General features: G+C 46.9%; 1 protein-coding gene and 1 non-coding gene across 2 annotated transcripts in view; one reads left to right on the forward strand and one right to left on the reverse strand.

Moving 5' to 3' along the window:
• Positions 1-482: 482 nt before the first annotated feature.
• Positions 483-644, reverse strand: LOC114696243. Its single transcript, XR_003734969.1, has one exon. It is a non-coding gene; the product is annotated as a U1 spliceosomal RNA (small nuclear RNA).
• Positions 645-16711: 16067 nt separating this feature from the next.
• Abhd17c (abhydrolase domain containing 17C, depalmitoylase) overlaps positions 16712-22562 on the forward strand; it is a 40253-nt gene continuing 34402 nt past the window's right edge. Inside the window, exon 1 of the mRNA XM_028873828.2 lies at positions 16712-17466. Within this exon, the coding sequence (XP_028729661.1) occupies positions 16925-17466 (542 nt within the window). The 5' untranslated portion in view covers positions 16712-16924. The remainder of the gene's footprint in view (positions 17467-22562) is intronic.

The following is a 22562-nucleotide window of genomic DNA, read 5'->3' on the forward strand; positions in this document are numbered from 1 at the left end:
ACAGACAGACAGACAGACAGACAGACACACACACACACACACACACACACACACACAAAGAGAGAGAGAGAGACAAAGACAGACAGAGAGAGAGAGACAGAAACAGAGACAGAGAAACAGAGAGAGAGGCCGTCTTGTTCATTCTTTTAAAGGACTTGTAAAGATTACATTTTATTTATTTTGTGGGTGTGGGAGTGCATGTGCCATGGTAGTCACGTGGAGGTCAGAAAACAACTTTGGGGAGTTGGTTTTCTCCTTCCTTTTCATCACGTGGAACCCAGGGATCAAAGACAGAATGTCAGGCTTGACTACAAGGCACCTTTACCCACTGAGTCATCTTGACTGCCCTCTGGACCATTTTCTTTAGTTCCTGCAGAAATGACTGCATAGGTCTTGGAACAACATTATGTTGCCCTTGTGCTAAGAGAAAATTACTTTTTCTTTGGACAACTTTTGTGCATTCTTGCTTTTCTTTTTCTTTACAGGGGAGAACATGAATGCAGTCCCCCACTGCCACAAATCATACAGTTGAGTTTCCTGGATGTGAGGAGATCTCAGGGTCAGCACAGCAGACTGTAGTAGATGGGCCTTACCCTGAGAACGCCATCTTCTTGACCTTGCCATCTCCCAGGCTGGCGAACTTTACTGATTAGTTTGTAGGATAGGGCCTGGCTACACAGGCCCTTGAACCTGAAACCTACCTGCCTCAGTCTTCTCACACCTGGCTTTAGGGTGTCAGCTTTTTAAAGTATATTAAATATACTTAGTGACTAGAAAGCATCTTTAATATTTTCTCCATTTGTGTATATTTGGCACAAATCGTTTCCTACTCCTTTTGCTTTTGAAGCCCCCCATCACTTTCTCTCCGAAGGATGTTGCCATAGGCATCCGAGTGTTAAAAATGCCCGTGAGTTGTTTCTTTTGACAAAATTCCAGCCTGAATGACTGGATTACAGATCTGCTATATCTTGGTATATATTGTTTCTGCCCAGAAACTAATTCCAATGAGCACTTTTGGCAGAAAACCACAAGGGTGATCAATTTCCCCACACCACGGCCTGTGGAGTGCTCCTCATCTTATCGGCAGTGCTTGAGACGATTCATGGATAAAAATACATTTATTAAAGTAATCTCATTACATTATTTTGTGTGTCGGAAGAGGAAGGGTAGTCACTGTGTCACCATGCACATGCCTGTGGGAGTCACAGATTGCTTGCAGGAGTGGGTCCTCTCTTTCTGCCACGTGGGTCCTTGAGGATGAACTCTGGCTTTCAGGCTTGGTGGTGAGTTCTTCTCCCCACTGAGCCATCTCACCAGCCCCCAGATGCTTTTCAGGTTTTCATTCTGAAACTCATCACTCTAAATATGTTTCATATGTACATTGGTCATTTCTATACTTTCTTTTGGTTTTTCAAGACAGGGTATCTCTTTGTGTAGCCCTGGCCATCCTGGAACTCTCTCTGCACACCCAGGGGGCTTCACTATGGAGCCCAAGCAGACCTAAAATTCAATGTGCAGCCCAGGTTGGCCTCAAACTTGGAGCAAGCCTCTGAATCTTCTGCCTTGGTCTTTGGAGTGACAGGATTTTTGTACTTTTTCAAATAAAATGCCTGGGGGCTGGAGAGATGGCTCAGCAGTTAAGAGCACTGGCTGCTTTTCCAGAGGACCAGGGTTCAGTTACCAGCACTCACATGGCAGCTCACAACTGTCTGTGACTCCTGTTCCAGGGGATCTGACACCCTCACACAGACATACATGTGGACAAAACACCAGTGTACATAAAATACAAATAAATACATTTAAAAAATTAAATGCCTATGATCAGTCTATTTTCTTCCCACTGAATAAAGGGGTGTGTGTGTGTGTGTGTGTGTGTGTGTGTGTGTGCTCATTAGTATGTGGGGGTGTCAAATGATATGGAGTCCTTTTCTCTATCCCACTCCACCTTTTTATAGACAAAGTCTCTCACTAAACTTGGAGCTCCCTAGACTGGCTAACTAGCAATTCCCAACCCCCCACATGCCTGTCTCTGCCCACCCCATGCTGGAGTTACAGAGCTCACCACCATACCTGGCTCTTTTTTTGGGTGCTGGGAATCAAACTCAGATCCTCATACTTACACAACAAGCAATTTATTCTCTGAGCCATCTGCCTGGCCTCCTCACCCTGACTTTTTAATAATGAGTTTGTGACAAAAGTTTTGCCCAGTTTGTGGAAATACTGGACTAAAACAACCTAATTTTTATTATGAAAACTACCTTTAGACATTTACAGTAACAGAAGAGCATATATAAAAATCCACCTGCACTCATGAACTCATTACCCAGACTCAACAATTATCAGCTCACAGATAATCAGTCTTGTTTCCCATCCATCATCTTCTTCCTATGACTTCTCTTTGGCAGCTCATCTTCAACAGCTTATCATTTCATCTGCAAATATTTCAGTATGAGACAATTGAAAACCTATGCCGTCAAATAATCCACTTTCCCCCTTTTTCTTTTGTGGTTTCTGCTTGTAGTATTTATTATGCTCAAAAGAATATCAAGGGCTGGTGGCACAGGATGGCAGCTAAGAGCCCATACTGCTCTTGTCGAGGACCTGAATTTGGCCCCCAGCACCCACGTCAACAGCGACTCCTGTCAGGTGGCTCACAATCACTTGTAACTCCAACTCCAGGATATCTAACACTTCCTGTCTTTAAGGGTGTCTTTGACTCATGTGCACATATGGTCCCCGTACACATTGTTTGTTTATTTTTTAATGGCATGAGAGTAGTTTATTGCTGTGGATGTGGTCGTACAAGTCTTTAATCCTAGCACTCAGGAGGCAGAGGCAGGTGAATCTCTGTGAGTTCAAGGTCAGCCTGGTCTACATAGTGAGTTCCAGCACATCTAGAGCTATGTAGAAAAACCCTGTCTCAAACAAACAAACAAACAAACAAAAAAGTAGTTCATTACAAAAGATATCCAACCAAAACAACTAATAGTTTGCATTACAAGTATTGCTCGTCTAGAACCTGTCTCTTTTTCTGGGTGGAGGATAGATAGCAGAGGCTGTCCTCTGGTTCTACAAGTTACCTGAGGGGACCAGGAAACGAATCCCTAGTGGATTCCAGATGCTGGTGCTTGAGAATAAGTAGAGCACTCTAACAGGGCTGGGGTGGGGGGAGGGGCAAGTTTCCTACTCACAGCAGAGGAGACTCAGGTAGGTGCACATGCCCTAGTCCAGAAGACTGGGCAAACAAGGTATGGTCATCACAGCAGACAGAAGGGTTGGGCAGACCCCCAGGACAAGGAAGTTCCCTCATCCCTCTTTTTTGGGTGGAAGATAGAGGGGAGAGATTGTCCTCTGGGTCCACAAATTCACTGGTGTTAAGGAGGTGCTACTCTTCCCTGGAGCTTGTTGCACTGCATTCTGGGAGGGCTCTGGCAGTGATGTGGAGTTGGCCCAGGGGACTGCCCCCTCCTGAGGATGACCTCCTAGGATAGCGCAGACACCCGTATACAGTGTGCTTGATCAATCCTTCTTCAGGGCTAACGCCCCTACCTGCATGTATCTCCATAGACATAATTTTTAAAAAGGACATTAAAAAGTATTAATTTTCTTTATCTATAGTTTTTTTTTTCAGTTGACTTTGGTTTCATAAGTAAGAATCCTTTAATCAGGGCTGATGCTGCAATTGATAAAAGGCTCAGTGCTCAAGCATGAGAACCTGACTTTGGATCCCCAGCACTCACATGAAAGCTGAACTCACCAACCAGTGTAGCCAATCAGGAAGCTATAGACTCAGCAAGAAACCCCTGTCTCAAAAACTTAAGGTGGAGACATTGACCTCTGGGCTCTCCATGCACATATAACCAAACCTGCACCTGTGCAAGAGCACATGAACACACACACACACACACAGAGAGAGAGAGAGAGAGAGAGAGAGAGAGAGAGAGAGAGAGAGAGAGACAGAGAGAGAGAGAGCTTTGAACTTTGGATCCATCAGGACTGAAATTTTTCAAATGTGTAACTAGCTGAGTAAGTTCCTACAGCACGAATCCTAATTGGTCTTAATAATAAAAACCCGGAGCCAGATATCCCAGTAAATACTGAAAGATCAGTAAAGGAGCCAGCCATTAGAGAGACTTCTCACCTCTACCAAATCCTCCACCTGAAAGGGGTTGAGCTCTTGTCTCCACCCTGCCTTATCACTTCCTGTTTGCTCCTCCCAAGCGCTGGGATTAAAGGTGTGCCACTGCTGCTTGGCCTCTAGTGGCTAGCTCCCCTCTCTGATCTTCAGGAAAGATTTATTTGTTTAAGCACAAACAAAATATCACCACAAAATATCCTGTGTCTTCACAGGTTTGAAACACCAACTTCCTCCTGTGAGAAATGCTTTCCTGCTGCTGGAGAGGTATGTTTTTTTCTTCTCTCTGGTCTCATGCTAACCTTACTGTTTTGTTTTTTAAGTATACATTTAATATTTATTACTGTAAATTCCCTGGAATAACACTAATCATCAGCCATTCACACAATTATTTTAATGCACTACTTTCCAAAATTCCGGGTGGAGGGAAGACTTTAGAAATGATGTTCTCAGCCGGGCGGTGGTTGCACACACCTTTAATCCCAGTACTCGGGAGGCAGAGCCTCTGTGAGTTCAAGGCCAGCCTGGGCTACCAAGTGAGTTCCAGGAAAGGCGCAAAGCTACACAGAGAAACCCTGTCTCGAAAAACCAAAAAAAAAAAAAAAAAAAAAAAGAAAAAGAAAAAAGAAAAGAAATGATGTTCTCATAGTCATTCTACGATGAAGTTACATTTGCAAGCTCAGCAGACACAAGCTACCCCTCCCTATTTTCTGCTCTAAGTTACTACTAAGTAAAAATTTACTAATTTCTTTATGAAACCCAATCCAACCATGACACGATATCTTTACAAATTAAAAAACAAGGTGACTAGAAATCACCAGAAATGTAATTCCAATCAGTTGACAGATGTGCTTTGAGTTCCCATAATGGGATTAGGACATGATGCTTGGTCCTTCTGATGTCACAGGAAAACAAGGGGACACAGGCCCCATCTTCAAGTAGATGAGCAACTCCAAATATTGTGATCTACTTCGGAGGCCTCTTATGAAGACTCTCCTCAGAGAGGGTGGCAGGAAGGTGAACTCACTCGTCTGTGAAATGAATGACCTTAGTAGTGGGAAGATTTAGGGCCCTATGCTTTATTTCCCTCAACTCTTATCTCCAAGGTGCTTTCTCAGCATTTTACAGCTCTTGGAGTTCCCATCCCCCACCCTCACTCCCCTTCTCTGTGTTCCAGTGACATCATTTACAACACATCAGATAAAAGGCCTCAGAATGAGAAGGGTGGAGGGGAAAGGTATTTTGCCTCCAAAAGCTTTCCACTGAGTGGTAGGCCCTCCCCTGAATTAATGCCAACACAAACCCCTAGCAATAATCTCAAAGTATCCCGTGCTCTAATTTAGAAATGATGAACTTTTCATTTCTTGTCCCACTTAGATGTGTTGGTTAAACAGATACATCCTTAAAAGTCTCCTCCATCATTAGTCATACTTACATTTTTTTTTTCTGTTCAGGAACAAGTTGGATTTAGGCATAACTATTCCACAAATGCTCACTTTGTCAGTATTAAGAACTATGTAAAATCTGTTGCTTCTGATTCTTGTATCAGTTTATGCTGCATTAAATCACAGGTAACAAAGCAAATACAAAATCAACGGTGAAATGAAAGGATTCTCAGTTTTGCCTTGTAACCAAGCTGGAAGTTAATTCAACAGTACCAAAAGAATGTAAACTTTGGGGCCAGCAAGATGGCTCAGCAGAGAAGGGCCCTTGCCACCAAGCCTAATGACCTGAGTCCCATTCTGGACCTACATGGTGGAAGACGAGAACCAACTCCAGATGTCCATGGATGAACACACACACACACACACACACACACACACACACACACACACACACACACACACGGAGGGGTGAGAGGGAGGGAGAGGGAGAGTAAATGGGGAGGGGAAGCTATATTTTATCTTTCTGAACCACTATGAGAGGGCAAGAGAGTGCAAAGGTTCCTCCATTTTATATTCTTGCTGTGGCCATTTCAAGTTTCACTAGAATTTGGACTCCTTGATGGAGAATCCCATGGAAAATTAGCCAACTTTTTTTCTAGAAACCCAAGGTCAAGATGCCCCAGCTAACTTAGCTTCTGTTAAACTGATTCCTTGTGCAAAAACCTCCTCCTGCAGCTGCAAAGCAAGAGCAGGATGTGGTTTTTGCCTTTAAAAGCCTCTTGGTCTAAATGTTCAGGGCTACACTGGGTTCTCGAACATCTGAGTGTAGTCCCAGCAGGCTAGAACAAAGACTTTCAATTGGCTATAAACTGTGCCTGAGTGGTCATCTCTGGTGGGCTCCTTGTAACATTTTCCCCACTGAGATCCCCAGAGACTGGACCCCACCACTTAGGGCCTCGGGACCTCCAGAGTCAGGGAAGCACGCACCAGCTGGAGAGGACTCTTTGGGGGTGAGCACATTGAGAGTTGCCAGGGAACTAGGAAAATCTTCCCCAGCTCATCACTGCCGAGTGCCCCAGAGGCAGTCTGTTGCAGCACCCCAAAAGATAAATCAAAAGCATGTGGTCTGAACACCTGGGAGGTAAGTTTGGTCTGTAAGAGGTGCCATCTGGTGAGGACACATAGGGGCGGTCTGCCGCAGCTGTAGATCCTGTGTCCAGGATGAGTGTGAGGTGTCACAGGGTTTCCCCTCGTCTGTCCCCCAGGTATAAATGTGCGGTAGCCACCCCTGGTTGTCTTCATTGCAGGGATGGTTATGTGTCGTTGTGTGTTTCTGTTGGTTCTATTGTTTGGAGAAACAGGTCTAAAATGGAAGGGGAGTGAGATGTCCTAGACCACAGCTACCAATGCCCTGGAGGCATTGCACGATTTCCTGATTTCCCACAGGTTCATGGACCAAGGCAGGGCTGTCCAGCCTTGCTGTGGCACCCCTCTTTTGGGTGGCAACTGAAGACACGCCTTGGCAGCCAGCTGGTCTTGTTGCTATGGTGATGTCAGTGGTTCCTCAGCCACACACACACCTTTGGCTTAAGACCTGTACCCTCTTGTTGGGGACCTGAATCCTTTTGGTCTGCCCTGGTGACTCACAGAGAACCCAAACCTCTGTCTATTCTCTCAGCTCCACAGGCGGGAATTGCCCTTCTCTCCTCTTCTGGCTTGTTTAGTTGCTTTATTTATTCCCCACTTGTAGTCCTGGGGTCCTGGACCTGCTCTCTGTGTGGAGGAGGGAGGGCCTCAGAGTGTGTATAGGAAGGAGACATAGGTCCCTGGGCAGTGCACTCTCTGCTCCTTCCCTCTCCTTCTCCAAGCAGCCAGTTGTACCCAGAGAAAGGGGAAGTAATTCTCCCAGTAGTGCTATGGGGGCAGGAGAGTGGAAGTTCTAACTGCCCCTGCCCCATCCTTCACAGTTTATAGCTTCTTCTCTACCAGTGACTTGGATAATTGGAAGACCCCCAAACCCTCCATTTCCAGAGAAGCCACAGGCCCTTTCAGCCTGTTGGAAACTGTTTCAAGGTAAGAGGGAATTGGATGTCTTTTTGCGTCAATTATTATTGGAGTAAAAAAAAAATGGCTAAAAGCAGCAGTCATAAAATCTGCCAATGTATCCAAGGTAGGTAGGCCAGGTTACTCAAGGACCAGACAAATTGCCCACTAGGTTTCTGGAACAGCTCTGTGGGACATGTTGGGTAATAACTCCCATAGACCCAAATGTACCCCCAAACCAGCGAGCCACTAATGTTGCCTTTGCCATGCAGTTGGTTCCAGACACAAGGAGAAAGCTTCAGAAATTACAGGGATTTGAGGGGATGAATGTGTCTCACCTTTCGGAAACTGCTCAGAAAGCTTACAACAGCTGAGATTCAGCCAGAGAAAGGCAGGGAAACTCTGTGAGGTGGTTGTTCCCCTGGGGGAACAGACAAGAGAGGAAATGGGATGCTGCCAGCTATGGATGGTGGGATTTGCTGAGATGCCAGCACCAGGGCCACACAGCCTTTGGAACAGACTGAGTCTGAGCAGAAGGCCTTCAAGGCCTTGAAAAAAGCCCTGGTGTTTACAGCAGCTCTGGCCCTCCCAGACATCACTAAGCCATTCCACTTGTGCAAGGACGAGACCAGAGGTGCCCAGGGCGTCCTCATGCAAACCCTGGGACCCTGGAAAAGACCAGTGGCATATCTGCTCAAGAGACTTAACCGGGTCATACCTGCATAGCCAGTGTGTATAAGAACCATAGCTGCCACTGCTCTGCTGGTACAACAAGCTGACAAGTTAACTTTGGGACATGAACTGTTCCTGACTGCCCCTCACTCTGTTGAGGGGAGCACCTGAGATTTGCTAACGCCCCTCTCTAATGGCAGTGTGTCTAATGCCTGGGTGTCCTAATACCAAGTTCTGCTTCTGGATGCCCCCTGCATTTGGTCACAAGATGTTAGCCCTCAACCCCACCAGTCTCCTGCCAAATAAGACCCCATGGATCCACTGTATGACTGTCTTGAAGTGACTGACCTGAACCAGTCTGTCAGGCATGATCTGACTGGTGTCATGTTGGCAACACCAGATGAGGTATTTTTCACAGATGGGAGGAGTTTTGCCCCAAAACAAGATCAGATATGCAGGGGTATCAGTGGTGACACAAAATAAGATTATCTGGGCACAATCTTTAATGGGCGAACCTCAGCTCAAGAAGCTGAGCTTTTAAGTTTGATTAAAACTCTCTGGGTTGGGGGAAAGACAAGGCTATGACCATATATTCTGATAGTTGATATGTTTTCTCCATGGCCCATGTCCATGGGCTCTATACAGGGAAAGAGGATTGCTAACCTCAACAGGAAAAGAAATCAAAAGTAGAGAAGAAATCTTAGTTCTATTGGAAGCTATCTGGCTACCCAAGAGGGTGTACATTGTCCATTGCAAAGGACACCAAAAAAGTGATTCTCCCAGAAGGCAGAGGCAAGAGTGTGGCTGACTTGGCCACTTAGGAAGTGGCCCTAGAACCAGTGGGTTCTCTCCAAGTCTTGATAGCCCTGCTGGAGCCCAGTTTACTTGACTGCCTGAAATGCACCCCAGGGCAAGACTGACAGAGAAACAAGACCAGCCACACAGGAAAAACAAGCATGGTGGATGCTGCCAGATGCATACCCATCCTTCTCATGAGTCTGAGAAGGTAACTGGACCTCTACCAAGCCACATACTTAGGAGCCACAGACACTGCTGAACTCCTCAGACCAGGTATTATGTTCCAAATTTGGAAAGCCTCATTAAAGACAACACTTTTAGATGTGCCATCTGTGTTCAGGTAAACCCCACAAGGAATCCAGGCTTGAGGAAAGCAGTGTGGGGAACATTGGGAGTTGGATTTTACTGAAATCTGTCCTACTGTTTTAGGCTATAAATATTTGCTGGTGTTTGTAGACACCTTCTCGGGATGGGTGAAGACTTACTCCACCTGAAAAGACACTGCTCCAATAGTTATTAAGAAACTTCTTCAGGAAGTAGTTCCTGCATTTGGACTGCCCCTAGCTTTGGGGTACAACAATGGCTCAGCCTTCATGACCAAAATGTCTCAAAATCTGTCAAAGGTATTAAGTGTTAATTAGAAATTACACTGTGCATATAGACCACAGAGCTCAGGCTAGATAGACAGGATGACTAGAACTCTTAAGGAGATTCTGAACAACTTGGTCCTGGAAACTGGTGAAAAAATTGGGTCAACCTCCTCCGCTTTACCCTTTTCAGGGCCCGATATACTCTTTACTGGGAGGGGGCTTACTCCTTTTGAAATTGTATTTAGAAGACCACCCCTGTCTTCAACAGTGTTCTGTTGCTGGGAAGAGACACCATAACCATGGCAACTCTTATTTTTAAAAAAAGCATTTAATTGGGACTGGTTTACAGTTCAGAGGTTTAATCTGTTATCACCATAGTGAGGAACATGGTGGTACATAGGCAGACACGGTGCTGGAGAAGTTGAGAGTTCTACATCTGGGTCTTCAGGCAGGAGGAAGAGAGTGAGCCATTGGGCATGGCTTGGGCTTCTGAAGCCTCAAAACCCACCAGCAAGGACATACTTCCTCCACCAAGGCCACATCTACCCCAACAAGGCCATATACTTTCTAATTCTTCTAAGTAGTGCCACTCCCCTTTGACTAAGCATTCAGATTCATGAGCCTATGAGAGCCATCCTTATTCAAACTACCAGAATCTTCCATCCTTGTAGCTTGAATCTTAAAAGGTCTTATCAATAGAAAACCTGGAGCCTGATATTGGGGTAAATGCTGAAAGATCAGAGAGACAAAGGAACAAACCACTGCCACATCTTACCTCTAGGATTTCTCAGCCTGAAAGGCTCCAGTTCCTGTCTCCTCACACCTTTTATACCGTTCTCTGCCCAGCCATCACTTAGAGCTGGGATTAAAGGCCTGTGCCATCACTGCCTGGCTCTGTTTCTCTCCTAGACTGAGTCAATCTCATTCCAGGGTGGCTTTGAACTTACAGAGATCCAGACAGATCTCTGCCTCCTGAGTGCTGGGATTAAAGGTGTGTGCCACCACTGCCTGGCATTTATGTTTAGTCTAGTGGCTTGTTCTGTTCTCTGATCTTCAGGCAAATTTTATTAGGGTACAATATATTACCGTACATCCTCCCTGAACTCCAAGACATTCCCCAGGCAGAAATGTCTAACCAATCCTTTCTCAAGTCATATCAGGCTTTTCAGGAAGCTTACCAGGCCATTGACCAGACTATGAAGGAAATCCTGCCATCTCCCACCTCTGGATCCACTCACCAGTTCCATCCAGAAGACTTGGTTTGGATAAAGAAGATCCCTGCCTGGACCCTGGAACCCGTCTGGAAGGCACCCTACCCCATCATCCTCATCACTCCAATTGCTGTCAAAGCTGGTGTCATCCCTTGAAAAAAAAAGGCTGCTGGTGATGATAGATGAATTGTCACTTGAACTTCAGACCCCTTAGAGATAAGACTGGCTAGAATTTACTAACCTGTGATACACATTCCCCATCAGCCCCAAATCTGGACATGGGCATTCAGAAAAGTCAGGGATGAAAACACTTTGTCTTTTGGTGGATCTCTGTTCTTTTATGTCCTTTCCAGGTGTGGAAAAATATGGGAGAAGGATGAGGATCAGTAAATCAGGTTGTGGGAAAGGTTGGCTAGAAAAAGACCTTTAGGGATTACAATTTTATGCATGCCCTGCCAATGCTGAGTCGTACTGCCAAGGACAAGTTACCTGCATCATGTCCTCAAATTACTTGGCTTGCTTGTCTAATGATTTGACTAAGTGCCTCCTCTGACTCACAAGGAAGTCATACTCCTACTCTATGTATACTGGACTATGTTATCACCCACATACCTGCTCATAATGGAGAAGAGAGGAGAGCTCATAATGGCCTTGACTCAGTGTTAATGAAGGTCAATGGCCCCAGTTCTTTTCTTGATCCTAGTAGGGGCAGGAATAGCTGGTGCACCTGCCATAAGCACCTCAGCCTTGATTGTTGGGAACCAGAACTTTAGAGAACTCAGTTCCCAGACAGACTTAGACCTATGTCATTTGAAGAATTCTATTTCCAGGCTGGAAATAGAATTTGGAGAACCAAATTGACTCCCTCACAGATAGTCCTATAGAACTGAAGGAGGTTAGACCTTTTATGAAACAGTGAGGACTTTGCATGGCCTTAGGAGAAACCTGCTATTTCTATGCCAACCAATCAGTGGTAGTTAGGGAAAACCTAGCCATGGTCAGAGAGAACCTCAAAGTAAAGAAAGGACACACAGATCAGATACTTGGCATCAGTCTCTGTTTACCTGAGCCCCACGGCTGACCACCTTGCTGTCAGTGTTAGTCAGACTGTTGATTCTTATTCTGATTGGGCTAATGGTGGAACCCAGCATCCTCAACTGCACGGCCAACTACTTCAAATAGAGGATAAACTCAGTTAAGCTACTGGTCCTTAGGACCAACTATGCCCCCCTCTAGAACAGAGAAATAAATGATTTGACTCATGCCCATGGAGTCGGTGAGAAATGTGACAGGACAAGAGAGTACAGAGGGTTCTCCACCTTGTAGTCTTCCTTCGGGCACTTCAGGGTTAACTGGAATTTGATTTTGATGGAGAATCCCATGAAAAATTATTCAGCTCTATTCTAGGAACCCAAGATTAAGATGTCCCAGCTAACTTAGCTTCTGTTAAACTGCCTGCTTGTGCAAAAACCTTCCCTTGAAGCTGCAAAGTCAGATACTAGGATGTGATTTTTGCCTTTAAAAGCCTTTTGCTCTAAAGGTTTGGAGCTATTCTTGGGTCCCTGAATGTAGTCCCAGCCAGCTGGAATAAAGACTTTCAATTGCCTATAAACTATGTTTGAGTGGTCATCTCTGGTGGGTTCCCTGTAACACCACCATCTTTCAGTATGAAATTCGATCTCTTAGTTGCTATAGTTCTAGCAACAGAGCCTGTCACCCAAGTGAAAAAAAAAGTTGGGGTGGGGGATGCTGAGTCTGGCTCTGGGCTGGGAATGTGGCTTAGTGGTTCTACCACTGAGTCCAGCATACACAAGGTTCTGCATTCAAACCCCAGTGATACCGTGTAAGGGTCTTGATCTGTTTCATTTTGTCTGCCAGATGAAGAATTAAAACATCTCAATTGAGACAGGTAGCAGTGGAGAAATCTTGAACACAGCAAACAGGCGCTTACAAAGTCAACAGCTCAAGAAAGGTGTTTATGGGGGGTGGGGTGGTGAGGAAACATCCATGCAGCAGGCGCACCAAGCAGAGGGGGCCACAGAAAGCTGAGAAATCTGGTCTCTTCTAGAGGGTTGGGGTTTTCTAAGTCTCTGAAGAGTCCCCCCCTCCCCCGCCCCTCTGATTTAGGGTTGGTCTGTTTGGAGAAAGATAGGATGGTTCACCCACAACTGTTGTGTAACATGTCCTGATCCAGTCTGGAACTTGTTGGGCCAGTCCCTCAGCAGAGGGCCTGCTGGCAGGAGTTTTTAATATGCCAGGCTTTTGTCTCAGGAGAGGAGGATGAGGAAGAAGCCGGCCACCTTGGAAGCTCACCATCTTTATTACCTAGTCATGGCCCCTCTCTTATCTGTCCTCCCGGAGACTCTGTTTCACTCCGACTTGCTCACAGTCCTGAAGAGAAAGAATGTATTTCTGGAAGACCCTCAGGATGTTTTTTTTACTACTGAGCAGGTTCACGTCGTGTGGCTCTCCTTATATCAAGGGAGGCTGGGTGACTGTCTTCATTGTAAACTTCGTTACTGAGGTCAAAATCTGCGCTTTGCCTTCCAGGAAGGTGGGGTGGCTGCACAGTTAAGCTACAGAGCACATGGACACTGCCCATCAAGTGTGATGTTAGCAGGACTGCTCTTCCTCCAGGTCACATTTCATTAATACTGTTTATACCAAAAGGAACAGACTTGGTCTATAGAGTTATTCACCAAATAATTCATTCATTAGCAACTTAATTAACATTTTGAAGCACTCTGTCCATGCTTGTCATAGGGAGAACAATGATGAACAAAATACACATTGATTTTAGAGACAGGGTTTCTCTGTGTAGCTTTTTGCCTTTCCTGAAACTCTCTATAGCCCAGGCTGGCCTTGAACTCACAGAGATCCACTTGGCTCTGCCTCCCAAGTGCTGGGATTAAAGGCGTGCACCACCACTGCCTAGCTGGTTTTGCTTTTAAAAATCAAGTCAATCTTCAGCAACTCAGCACGTAGAAGACTAACACGAAAGACAATGTCAAAAACATAAATGTTTCTACTATTAAATTGTAGAAACCAAAGCCTTCAGCTACATTACGTGTTGTTTAGCTTGTTAGCCCCAGCTGGTGGGTGGGGATAGAGTTGGTTCAGCAGCAGTGGCAATGAACAATCCTTACACTTGGCTGGGACATGAACGTTTTCCTTCACATGTCCCAGGTCAATTCGTGGCCTGACTCATGCTAAGGACCCAATAAATACATTTGCTGACCTGAATTCAAAGTTAGACCTTATTCTGCTAGAACAGTTAAGAATCACACGGGGGTTCTTTAAGGTCAAATTAGACAGCAGTTACAGTGGCCCTTGCATCTTATAGGGTACATACAGCTTTTCTCCTTGGTGGATGCTAAACTCCCCCAGCTCAATATGCACACAGTCTCACCTTGGGCTGTTCAGACCTGAAGATGGCGGTACAGAGAGGTTAGCATCCAAAGAACCAGAAAGTGTTTGCTGAAGATTTTTTTTTTTACACGCCAAATGTGCTGAGATACTGAACTTGTCAATCCTTGGGCAGCACATCTCATCTTGGAGAACGACATAAACTCTAATCTCAGCTCTATGTGGTATGGGTGAGCAAGGCTTGCTCTCTATGGCATACAACGTAAAGGTTTAAGTTGAATATTCACATAAATATGAATGAGCTTACTTTTCCAGGAAGTCTTTCTCTGTATAGTCTCTTAAAATGATCCAAAAATTTAGGCTTTTTATTTAGTTATCAGTAATGTACTAAATCATATCACACAAGTCCTTTTCGGAAGGAGACAGAGACTAAACTAAATAAACAACTTGAAGTTTCCCAACAGTCTAAGGATTGCCACCAGAACCTCGGGAATTGATTGCTGTCCTTTCCATTGGCGGTACAAAGATGTGGACTTAAGAATCATTAGCTGTCCTTTCGTGAGCTCTGTGCTAGTCCATTCTGTTAGGTGGGAGGAGGGAGGCTGGAGAAAGACTGACCAAGAGGAGAGTGGATGCTTCTCTTTTCAGCTCTCAGAGTCCTCTATTCTTGTTCTGCATTAGATTTGCATGAAACGTATGACACATCTGTTCCTCACAGAAATACCACCACCAAGTTGGAACCTGAAACCATTGCCTGAGTCTGCAAGACAGCTCAGTGAGTAAAGCTGCATGATTTCAAGTCTGAGGACCTGAGTTCCAGCCCCCAAATCCATTATTTATTCATTCATTTATTTAGTCTCATTGCCCAGTCTGGCCTCAGCTCACTATGTATTTGAGCATGACCTTGAACTTCTGACCCTCCTGTCACCATTTCTGAGTTAATAGTTTGTTTAATGCACGTGCAAAGCTGTTTTTAATCTTCTCTGAGCTTCCTGACTGTGGCAGAGATTGTCTTATCTTTTGTAGCTCTGGCACCTGACCCAGTGGGTACAACAGCATGAAAAACACCACACACACATCTCCTGAATATGAGAAACAAGCAGGCAGAATATAACAAGATGTAACAATTCACCAAGTTTTTGAGAAAAAGGAAACTCAAGGCCAGAAGCTAAAGCCTTCTGGGGAGAACAGCTTTGCCCAGCAAACTTGAAGAGGCTTTTTGGGCAGGCTTTGGGAACAGTTTGATAATTCAAACATTTATTTAGTGAAGACATGGCCTTTTGAAACTCAGTCAAGGTTACTACTGAACTTGGTATTGGTAAATTAGTTTAGATTAGGGTGCTTAAAAAAAGTTGTAATCCTTCTTGGGCCATCTGTGAGGGAAACAGGTCTGGAGTGGTGACTGCCCGTTGGGGCTCTGGCTGCCTGGGATGCCTTCCTCTCTGCCCCAGAATGGGAAGCATGGTGCCAATGCCCATGGGGAAGGGCAGAGGCTCTGACCAGTGGACACCACGGTTCACACGGTTTCAAAAGCTCTGAGCATTATTATTTGGAAAAACCACTTGAAGCTGATGCCAAGACCACAGTGAATTAAAACTGGTGTTGTCTTTCAAGATTAAAACTGGCGCCAAAACAATTCGAGAGAAACTAACATCATGAAGGATAGATACGGAGTATCCAGTTGGCACCACAGGGGGGGATGTAAGGTGTGTGAGGTGGGGAGGAAGGACCACATCAACATCATTTGTTGTAAAAAACCACCAGGCTCTGCTGTAATAGTGGTCACAGAGAGACTAGTGTAGCTATACACACATACGCAACAGCCACCTGCAGCACGGGATCATGCGCGAGATGGTCCGGCACGGTTATGGCAGAGGCTGTTCAAACTGTCTGGAATCTCAGCACTCGGTGGTGGAGGCGGGGAGCATCAGGAGTTCTAAGCCAGCTGAGGCTAAACTGTCTCAAACAACCAAAAGAAAAAAAAAAAGTAGTATTGAATAGACGAGAACAAGGCATTTTTAATTCATTCAATTATCTTTCCCAATAATTTTCTTTTCCATAAATTCTCAATAATCCCCACAAGGACAGAAGTTGGTTTTGGAGAACCGAATCCCTAGGTATTTGCAGACCTATCTTCTTTTATTCCAGGATAATCCCAACCGCCCTCCGCCCCTCAACTCCTTTTTTTTCTTTTTTTCAGAGCCCCGCCCAAGACGAAATAAGCCCCGCCCAAGACACGGGAGCCCCGCCCAGATTCAGGAGCCTCGCTTCAGATCCGGAGAGCGTTCCAACGAGCAGCCCCGCCCAGACGCGCTAATCCCCGCCCAGAGGCGGGAGCCCCGCCCAGATATGGGAGTCTTGCTTCGGACTAGGGCGTCCGTTCGGATGGGTTGCCCCGCCCACCTGTGGGGGCGCGCCGCGCGGTAACCCGGAAGTGGCGGCAGCGTGCGGGGGCGGGGCGGCGCGCTCGAGCGGGCCATGGCCGCCGCCGCCGCCGCCGGCTTTGTGTGCCTCGCGCAAGCCCCGGCCGTCCGCGCCTCGCCGGGGCTGCGGGCCGCCGCTGACCCGCCCCGCTCGCCGCGTAGCGCCTGCCTGGCCCCGCCCCTGGCCTCTCCGCCTCCTCGGCCGGCCTCCGGCTCCCGGCGCGCGCCCTCTGCGCTCTCTGCGCTTCCCTCCCGCCCGCGGCGGGCTCCAGGCCGCCCCGATGCCCGAGCCCGGCCCAGGATGAACGGTTTCTCGCTGGGCGAGCTGTGCTGGCTCTTCTGCTGCCCTCCTTGTCCGAGCCGCATCGCCGCCAAGCTGGCCTTCCTGCCGCCCGAACCCACCTACACGGTGCTGGCGCCCGAGCAGCGCGCGCCCGCGCCCGCTGCGACCCCCGCGCCCGCACCGGCGGCTCAGCCCGCCGCGGCCGAGGAGGGCGCGGGCCCCGGCGCTTGCAGCCTGCACCTGAGCGAGCGCGCAGACTGGCAGTACTCGCAGCGCGAACTGGACGCCGTCGAGGTCTTCTTCTCACGCACGGCTCGCGACAACCGGCTGGGGTGCATGTTCGTGCGCTGCGCGCCCTCCAGCCGCTACACGTTGCTCTTCTCGCACGGCAACGCCGTGGACTTGGGTCAGATGTGTAGCTTCTACATCGGCCTGGGCTCGCGCATCAACTGCAACATCTTCTCCTACGACTACTCGGGCTACGGCGTGAGCTCCGGCAAGCCCTCCGAGAAGAACCTCTATGCCGACATCGACGCCGCGTGGCAGGCGCTGCGCACCCGGTGAGCCCCGAGCTGCGAGTGGGGTGCGGGCTTGTGCTTCGGGATCGTAGCATTCGCTCGGAACCGCCAGCCCTCGGGGCTGGAGAGCTCAGACTTAACTGGCCCGCGCGGCCTGGAGTCTTTGTGGCTCCGGTTAAACGCACGTGGCCGCCGTGGGGGGTGCTAACGTAAAGGCAAAACCAACTTGGTTTGGGTTGAGTTGTGCGATGAGCTACTCTCAGACTCCAAAGGTCTGATGGAAGTGACCTTGGGGTTTTCAGTGCCTGTGAAAGCAGGGGCGAGACGGTGACCTCTAAAAGACTTTCCGAGTAGAAAGTATCCCTGGGGCGATGTCTGAACAGCCGTTAAGGCAGGGTCGGGTCGGGTGTGGCGAGGACTTTGCCTCCTGGTGGGGCAGAGTAGCTGGCACCAGGAGATCAGGAAGTTAGCTGATGTTGGCACCTTCCCAAAGCCCCACCACTAGCACAGGATGTCTTATAGGCCTGAGGGAATCTGTTGACCTTGAGTTAGCGTTCATAGAACTGGAAAGTGTTTATTGAGGGTCTTTTACATGCCAGACACAAATTGCCATTAGCCTGAGGATAGAGCAGGTGAAGAAAATCAAAAAAGAAAAAAAAAAGACAGAAAAACTCTTGAGTTTTACTCTGGACTTAGACAAATGTTTGGTTTGTGGGAAAGCCAAGTGACCTGACCTGTTTTGGTAATTGTGACCTTTCCCACTTAATCCCTATAGCACAGGTGGCATCTGTACCTGAGGTCCTGTCTGTAATGAGCTTGGATTTCTTCAAAAGAACGAGTCCCCAGAATAAGGACAATAGGCACTGTTGTTGTTAGAGACCTTTGTATAATTCTTGTGAAAAGTCTGTTTGCTGGGCTCAAGTACATGGCCAGTCGTAATGATTTTATTTCCATATGTGTTGCACATATGTTCATAAATTATCCCTTGTGCTTCTGGGAAAATGGCTTGTATAATAGAGAAGTGCTTCGTATCTCCTCTGTGTGTTGCTTGCTCAGATTCTTCTGAGGTCTTGGAGGAGATATCCTCAGTTGGAGTGGAGCTTTTGAAAAATGATGTAGGTAGACGAGGCTGCAGATGTCCTGATGGACTGGCTGAGAATCCACAAGTAGTTACATGCCACCTGTTCAGGAAAGGGTTTCAAAAGTATGCGTCACTAGCAGGGAGTGGTGGTGTGTGATATGCCTCAGCACTCCGGAGGCTTGGAGGTTTGCTGAAAGTTTGAGGCTAGCCTGAGCTACAGGATGAGTTCTAGGTTGGCCGGGTCATAGTAAAACCTTGCCTGAAAGAAGTACGTGGGCTAGTTGGATGGTTCAGTGAGTAGAGGCTGCTTTGCAGGGCCAGCCTGGTGACCAGAGTGAAACCGTGGAATCCAAAGGTAGAAGGAGAGAGCTGGATCTCCAAGGCTGTCCTGTCACCTCAGTAATTGTGCCCACACACGCCTTTCGTATATACAAACACATGGGTTTGTTTTTTTTTCTTCACAGTTATTTTTAAAAAGCACATGTCGCACAATCTTGAACTACTAGAATCTGCCATAGTGTAGGTATTAAAAATACATTTTGGTACTAGATGTTTGGAATTTCTATAAAATTCCTACAGAACATTCCTCCTATGTGGGCCTGTCTTTATGGAAATGACAGCCTTTTTTGTAGGGTTGCCCCTTCACTCTGAGTGTGTGTGTGTGTGTGTGTGTGTGTCTTACCACATAGGTGACAGGTGAGATGTAGCTACCTTCCACAGTTCGTTGCATATAAGAAGCATTGTTTGGGGGTAAGCTAAAATTGGAATTCCCTGATGATATCTCTAAATTTTGCTTGTGGTCTATTTAATGTTATAACTAGAACTCATATCTAAATTAAGTGTGAATTTTGTTTTTGGTTTTTGGTTTCTTAAAAAACTGGTTTTGGAGACAGGGCTTTATGAATCATAGGCTGGCCTGAAACCCACAATGCAGCTGAGACGACCATCACCTCCTGCCTCTATTTGACAGTTGTGACACCCACCTCTGCCTCCCAGAATCTCAGAACTTGAAGACATCTTGTCCTCTTGTCCTGTGCTTTCCCAGCCATTAGCCTGCCTACAGCAGGACGTTCGTCTTACATCTTGATCATGCTTTCACGAACACATTCATCTGTGCATATCTGAACCAAATGCTTCACAAAACATTCTCCCCTCCCCCAAGCGGGTGCTTTGCATAGCAGAATGTGTTCTGTTTTATTTGACTTAAAAAAAAAAGAGTGTTGGGTGTGAAATGTGGAGAGTATTTCCCAGAGCCTGTGTGGGTACTGCTTTCATCCGCCCACCCCATTCTGACAGGAGGATAATCTCAGCCAACCAGCAGGTCTCCTGACTGATACTTTGGAGAGCTTCCACCTGATTTTTGTCGTCAGTGGATTTCTCAGAAGGTGTGAGTCTGGCTTATGGTAATCTAGACACTAGCTGATTCCGAGGCTGGTCGGGGTTCCTCGACCACTTCCTTTAGCCTGGACTCCTGTCTTTCCTCTTACTCTATGTGGCCCTTCAGAAACGGTGTCTGGGCTAAGGCCAGTTCTGCCCCTTCCCAGCTCTGTTGAGGTCATTGCCATGGAAGGACATCTTCCACTCCCAGTACCAGTTCTTTTGGGCTGGTTCAGAACCCCTCTTCCAAAACCAAGGTCTTTTGTGAGTGGTTTTCCTCCTCTGACTTCCTGGTTAATCGTACTGCACAGATACTGACTGGAGCGCTTGCTGCCTCCCGGGTGGTCTCTGTCCTGGCCCGTAGATTATTCCCTGAGAAATAAGTTGTACGAGTCAGCTAGGCCGCCCCAGTGTCCCAGGGACAGGACTGCGCCCTTCCTGAGCTCATGGCTGGCATTTTGAATGTACCCTTCATGTTAAGATCCTATTTATATTAGGCGATCCTTTGTGTCCCCATCTTGTGGCCCGTGTGTTGAAGGCCTCGTCCCCAGTACAGTGTTCAGAAGTAGAGCTTTGGGAGAAGTGATGGGATCCCAAAGGCCCGACTTAGCCAACAGATTAATCTGTTATAGTTCTTAGTCAGATGGACTATTGGGATGGGGGAACCTAGGAGAGAGCCTGATTGGAGGAGTTGATTCACTGCTGTGCTTCTGAAGGTTTTGTCTTGCCCTGGCCTCTTCCTCTCTTCTCCCTGTTTCCTGGCTGCCATAGGAGTGGCAGTGGGTGGGGAGGGACAGTCCTCCTTCATGCCTCTCTTCCTTATATCATGCCTTGCCACAGGCCTAAAAGCAGCAGGGCCAGCTGAACTTGGATGGACTGAAGGCTTTGAAACCGTGAGCTAAAGTAAATCCACCTGAAGTTCTGTACTCCAGTATCTGTCACAGCAATGAAAAGTAACTAACACACTTGCAGCTAGTACTCACTCCTTGACTTGTGCTTGTTATGGCATTGTCACAGCTGCTGTTTAGTTGAAAGTTCCTGGAGGGAAGGGCCCCTGTCTTCTCTGTTCCCAGACTCCAGCACTGGGCCTTAAAATACAGATCCTGGTTAAATATTTGTTCAGGGTGTTTCATTTATATACTGAGTGAGTACACTCTTGAGTACTGAGTCAGTGCCTTGAAGTTGCAGAGTCGGGTCTTATTTTACCTTTAGAGTTTAGTATCTGTGGGTCCAACTGTCCACCCAAAGGGAGGTGAGGTGTTTTCAGTGCATTGGCTAGTGGTCTCAGCCGCTTTCAAGCTGTTCTCCTGACATTGTGGTGTCTGGTTGAACAAAAGAAGGATTCTTCTCATTCCTCGTTTGTCTTCTGTTTTCATCCACTGTCTGTGCAGCACCTATGTGTTATTACTGTGATGTTAACAGAAAGCTGGAGTTCTCCCCAGCGTGCAGAGCCACTTGCATGGCTAAAGGCAGGAAATCCCTTTTTTAAAAGGTACAGAGGCAGAAAGGGGGATGTGCTATTTGGAGAAATAGGTTATTGTTTCAAAGATTTTAATATTTTCTGAAAAAAAGTGTTGGAGAGAGTTAGGGTTTGAAGGAGCTAGAAAGTGTGACCCAGTGTGGAAGAAGAAAGTTGGCATGTGACCATAGGGAATAGCCACTAACTTGAGCCTGATGGTGAGCACCAGGAATGCAGGTGCATCAACTCTGCAGCCTGTGCTGGACATCACAAGTGCACTGTGAATTGCAGCCGCTGCAGGCTTTGAAGCATTTGTAGAGAGGACACTGTAGATCGTGGGGTCTTGTGGGAGCCTGTGGTGTGCTTGAGTTGAGGGAAGAAAGTGGCTGATGTATGCAGGGCAGGGTGAGGCTAGGTGGATCTAGGTAGGCTCTATGCATGCCCTTTAAGGAGACATCTCTTGGCAAGAGCGATTACACACTGTAGACGTGGGATTGTGACTTAGCGGGAACCCTCAAGAAGGAGGTGCAGAGTAGGCAGAGTATTTAGCTGAGTCTTCTGATCTGGAGACCCAGACGGTGGCATTCGTGATTTGGTTTGTTAGTGGGGTTTACTGATGTCTTCCACAGAAGTCACCTCTGAGCCTTCTATTTGATGTAGGTGGCAAGGACAGTGGAGGGGAAATCATTTGGTAACAGAGAAAGCAGATGCAGAGAGGGGAGGTGAGAAAGGAGCTTTTGTGCCTTGGTAAGACCCAATATTTCAGTCAGCAAACCATTTATTAGGCATCGTCTGTCTGCTTCTCTCTCTGACAACTGAATTTAGAAGCAGCCGAACCTGTATCCACATGCTGTATGGTAACTTTAATGTCTGCCATTCCTAGGATCTGTGATTTGGGGAATCCTGTGACAGACAGTAAAGCTGTGCTAACATAGGTGGTGGGGACTTGAAAGGCACCTTCGGTTGGTTTTGAATAGTATTTAAAATTGGCACTCACAGGGTGTCATTGTCCTTAAGAGTAACATAGTTGCCTTTTCTGAGCGTGGTGAAGTTGGTAGTGTAACCTCTTTGTTCTCAGAAGGAATACTGTGAATCGGTAAGGGAAAAAGCCTTGGATTTCCACTTGATTCTGATCAGTAGTACGAAGACAGAACCTGCTTTGAGCACTGCTTGATAGGAGGAGAAAGCAGAGTAGTATTTATGGAAAGGAAATGTACTTGT

This window comes from Peromyscus leucopus, chromosome 1 (genome assembly GCF_004664715.2).
Source record: "Peromyscus leucopus breed LL Stock chromosome 1, UCI_PerLeu_2.1, whole genome shotgun sequence".
NCBI classification, from domain to species: domain Eukaryota; kingdom Metazoa; phylum Chordata; class Mammalia; order Rodentia; family Cricetidae; genus Peromyscus; species Peromyscus leucopus.